Source organism: Pseudochaenichthys georgianus, chromosome 6, assembly GCF_902827115.2.
Source record: "Pseudochaenichthys georgianus chromosome 6, fPseGeo1.2, whole genome shotgun sequence".
Taxonomy (NCBI): domain Eukaryota; kingdom Metazoa; phylum Chordata; class Actinopteri; order Perciformes; family Channichthyidae; genus Pseudochaenichthys; species Pseudochaenichthys georgianus.
The window spans coordinates 607,491-612,304 of record NC_047508.1 but is presented as its reverse complement, the minus strand read 5'-3'; the positions used below and the strand labels follow the sequence as shown (position 1 = coordinate 612,304).

General features: G+C 50.0%; 1 protein-coding gene across 1 annotated transcript; it reads right to left on the bottom strand.

Moving 5' to 3' along the window:
* Positions 1-3,334: 3,334 nt before the first annotated feature.
* Positions 3,335-4,547, bottom strand: LOC139433940 (uncharacterized). The gene is made up of 2 exons (XM_071203364.1): positions 3,941-4,547; positions 3,335-3,858 (listed from the first exon to the last, which is right to left on the bottom strand). Exons 1-2 carry the CDS (start codon positions 4,545-4,547, stop codon positions 3,335-3,337), a joined length of 1,131 nt encoding a protein of 376 aa, XP_071059465.1.
* Between the last annotated feature and the right edge of the window lie 267 nt (positions 4,548-4,814).

The following is a 4,814-nucleotide window of genomic DNA, read 5'->3' as shown; positions in this document are numbered from 1 at the left end:
CGAACACTGGTCCCCGGGGGAACCGGTGCCCGGAGCAAGGCCAATTGCCGCAGCTATGCAACAGTGGAGGGTTCGAGAAACAGTGTTTGCCGGGTGCACCGCGGCGGAGGTGGGGAGGTTCCAGCCCGGAACCTCCGCCCCGCCGCGGGACCCGTGGTGGGACACCTGAGTCAGACGGTTCGTCTCGGTCACGCTTCATATCGGGCGGGCAGGAAGGCTGTGCTCCGCGGGGTTACCCCTGCGCAGCACACCCTCCCGGCCATCAGAGTCGAACCCGCAGTTCGGAGGAACCGACCGCCAGAGCACCGGCACGAGGCCGGGCCGGCGGAGGCCCTCCGATGGCGGGTCGCGTTTGCCATTCGATCAGTGAGAAATCAGGACTATTTGGAGAACCAGAGAAAAGGGGTGAAAATGGGAAAAAAGTACCCCAAAATAGTGTTCCATAAGGCGGGTAGAGTCCCCTGACAACTCCCCCTACCTTCCTCCAGAGTCGGAAAAAGTCTAAGTTCACTTTTTGGAAGAACCATAGAAAAGGGTGAAAATGGATAAAATGTATCCCAAAATAGTGTTCCATAAGGTGGGTAGAGTCCCCTGACAACTCCCCCTACCTTCCTCCAGAGTCGGAAAAAGTCTAAGTTAACTTTTTGGAAGAACCATAAAAAAGGGTGAAAATGGATAAAATGTATCCCAAAATAGTGCCTCTTGAGGCGGGTAGAGTCCCCTGACAACTCCCCTTGCATTCCTCCAGAGACCAGTTTGAAAACTTAAAGTTTTTTGAGAACCATGATTGGGGGTCCTCCAGGCAACAATTTCATCCGATCCAAAGTGCTCATGAGGCGGATACATTCCTCCATGATTTCCCCATCAAGTGAAAATAGCTCGTTTTTTTCTAAGTGCTCTCAAAAACCGGGTTTCTGATTTCGTGTAGATGGTAGCTTGGAAAAGATGAATGCATTTTTTGGACGGAGGAGGGGAGGTCTCGTTTCCCCTCTCCGTTGTAAATTGCAACGGGGGAGTGCAAATGTCTCCGGGGCTTCGTCCCGAAGCGCCGAAGACTTTTCAAAACTTCATTTTTGATTATTTTAACATATAATTTACCGTTTTCTTTACTTTTTTTTGCTCTCCACGGGTGGGGGCGCATGGCAGGCCGCGTATGAGCTTCCAAATTCGGCCTGGAACCTCCGGGAATTATGGGTTAAGCTCCATATACTGACGACTCCCATTAGAAATGCATGAAATGGACAGGAATCTGTCCATTTCATCCACATTCGACGACCCCATTAAAAATGCATGAAATGTACAGGAATCTGTCCATTTCATCCACATTCGACGAGCCTTCTTACCCAGGAATTAGTGTGTGAAAGCTGGATAAGATTATTGTGAATACAGGGGTGCACATGGCCATTTCATCCAGGGATATGTACAGGGCTTTCTTACCCAGGAATTAGTGTGTGAAAGCTGGGTAAGATTACTGTGAATACAGGGGTGCACATGGCCATTTCATCCAGGGATATGTACAGGGCTTTCTTACCCAGGAATTAGTGTGTGAAATCTGGGTAAGATTACTGTGAATACTCTCGGGACTTGCGTGTTCACTGTGTGGACATTAACTACCCGTCGCGGTCTGCCAAGTGTACACGTTAGTGTGTACAGATCACGGACTTTAATGCATAGCGGGAAGTCCATTAAATTGACATTTTAAATAAGTGTTTAACGGTGATTTAAACTAGTTTATGCGGGGAAAAGAGTGCTCAAAATCGGATTAAACAGGCTAGTTCACACTTACATTTCATCCTCCCATTAAAAGTGCCTGAAATGTACAGGAATCTGTCCATGTCATCCACATTTGACGACCCGTCAAGGGTGGCTTTCTTACCCATTACGTACACCGACAAAGCCACCTCTTCAGGGCCGCTCCAAGACCCCCAAAACACGGACTAAGGAGCTCCAGGATCTCTCCCTGACATGCGTACTTCCAGAACATCGTGCCCCTTGAGTCCCCGGGCCCCCGAACTTAAGCACTCCCCCACGGACTAAACCCAGATGATCACACCCTCAAGAAACTCGTGCCCCTGGGAACCTTAAAGGGGGGTGTATTTTGCGGTGCTCTATCGTCCGCCCATCGGCATCCATATTCGGCCTTCTTCACAGCACCACCTGCCCTGCTGGAGGTTCACACTTTAACTTTTTTTTACCCTCTTCTACCTTACAAATCATCCCACACTTGAGCACTCCTCACTCGGACTAAACACCTCCATGCTACCACCAGAACCAGAATATCGTGCCCCTGGGGATATTAAAGGGAAAAAACCCATATTGGGCTTTAAAAACAGAAGACAAAGTAAGTAATTTTAACAAACTTTATTTACAGTAATAAATACATTCACACAGGATATAAAGTATTTACAAGGGGACTGAGTACAACAAAACATTGCATATTTACAAGTTGATCACTGGCAACAGTGGCTGAAGTCGGTGCAGAGTATGGCACCCTCTCTTCACCCATGTCTGAGGGGCTGTGTTCGGCCAGTGACTGGTCCCTCTTCGCTCTCCAAGCGTTGACATTTTTGGAGAATTCTTCATCTGACGTCTCGGCATTGCTGAGTCTTGGTAGGGAGTCTTGGTAGGGAGCGGGGCTGTGCTCCTCTCCAGAGCTGTCACTGTCGATTGTCAATACCCGCCAAAGTGTCTTCATGTCCCGCTGCTGCTGCTGTCGATGCCGCCGCTGCTGCTTGCAGTGACTCTGTGAAGAGCAGCCGTATCTCCGCAGCCTCCTTCAAAGAAGGATTATTCGCGTAAAATTTGTCTGCAGTTGCAGTGTTGTGACACATGAAATCACTCACTCTTTGGCGGTTGCATTTGTCCTGAAACCTCTTCGCATTATCGGCGTGGACGGTGCGGAGGTCGGTGAAGTTAATGGGACCGTGTAGCCCCACATCAGCCCATGCCAACCTCAGGGAGTAGGCAAGGTTCCTGGACGGGTTCTTCCCCGCTGTGTATAGGAAGTAGCAGCTCTGGGTGCAGGTCAGCGTACCCTTGATTTCCAGCCACCTCTTCATCCATCCAAATTCTTCTACAGTGAGGTACAGCTGCGCTTCCCCGAACGCGTTGGCCGTCTTGTGGTTTCTTACCTGTTATGACAGAGTTAGAGAGTGTCAATACAATATCAATCATGCATATAACTGCCAGAATAAATACATTGCTTAATAGCACTTACATGGATGAGGTAGCCGAAGGCAGTGCCAGTTGTATCCGCCTTTCGGACCTCGGCGTTGGTCATGTTGGAGTAGACCCCCGGACGGTGGCCGTAAATACAGCTCCAATGGAGTGTCATCTACCCATAGAGGAGTATCCGGGTTGCGGTAGTCGGATTGCTGGCCATCACATCCAGGAGCTGAGGGATGCGAGTGTTGGTCGAAGTCAAGCATGTCATGATGTCGTTATGGCTCGGCAGACCTTCCATCTTGTCACGCTTCACTTGCATCTGGTGGATAAGTACTTTTCTCTTCAGGGACTTCAGGGTGGCAACTACTTCCCGTTTGATTAAAATCATGTCGTTTTGACTGAGCCTGCTCCCCTTGCACGGTGTGTCGGCCATGTACTTGAGAAAGTGTGATATATTTTTGATATAGAACTCGGAGGTCGTGACCTGAAGGCTTGACTTTATCAGGCTCCGGGACCACCCGCGTATCCTCTTGAGATCCCTCAAAAAGAGCCAGTCAGACAGGCGATTGAAACCGTGAGCCATGAAACTTAGGAACGACTTCACTCTGCTTAGTTTGGAGACTGTGTTTTCTTGGAGCCTCACTGGTGGGTCGATACCTACATAATGCTCCCGGTATCCTTGCAGATACTCCTCTGTGAAATATAAAACAGTACTTTAATGACAACACATGGTGTATCACAGAAACTGCATTTGTCACATATTCAACACACTTACCCATGATCCGTGGGAATGTGATGTCCCGCATTATATTTCCCCGGCCCCTGCCGCGGAACCAGGGGGAATGTATGGGAGGGGAGGTTGACGAGGCCTCGGTATGCATGGATGCAGGTTCTGAGGAGCTGGATGAATGTGTGTGAGAGCCAGTGGGGGACTTGCTGCAGGCGGGAATGGGAGACTTGCTGCAGGCGGGAATGGGAGACTTGCTGCAGGAGGGACCTTTCGACTTGGACAGCCTCGTTGGTGTCGACTCTGTTCGGGGTCGTTTCTTTAGAATGACCTGCTCTCGTTCCTCCCCATCGAACACGGGCATGTCCCCGGCCCGCTGATCCATCCTCTGTCGCTTGTGTTTTATCCTCTGCTGCAACTTGCAGCGCAGGGATTTCACCTCAGCAGCATATCTGTCCCGCTGAGCCCTCACTGTGTTTGCCTCCATCCTCCATTCCTTACAGTCCGGGTTGTCACATTCATTCACCGGGGACAAGGGTGGAGGTTGTGACAGGACATCATCATCTTCCACCATGTCAACATCCCAAGAGGTAATCATTCCTACTGTGGGGTTTGTCATTCGGAGTTCATAAAGCTCCTTCTTTGCCACTGTCATTTTCAGTTTATTTAGAACCACATGTATTTCCTCCCGGGACAGCTCAACATGGTCTCTGTCCAAGTGGCGATCCAGCCTTGTGCCGCGGTACTCGCATCCTGCAATGGGACAGGGATGGAGCCTAATGTTGGTCCGTCCGTTGGCCAACAACAGCAGAATTTTTCTTTCAACCAAGTTACGCACACCATGGTGCCTCTGCAGGTGCTTGCTCAGGGCACGGTAGGAACTATTACAGATCGGACAACGGACCGACCTGTATTCTTGAGC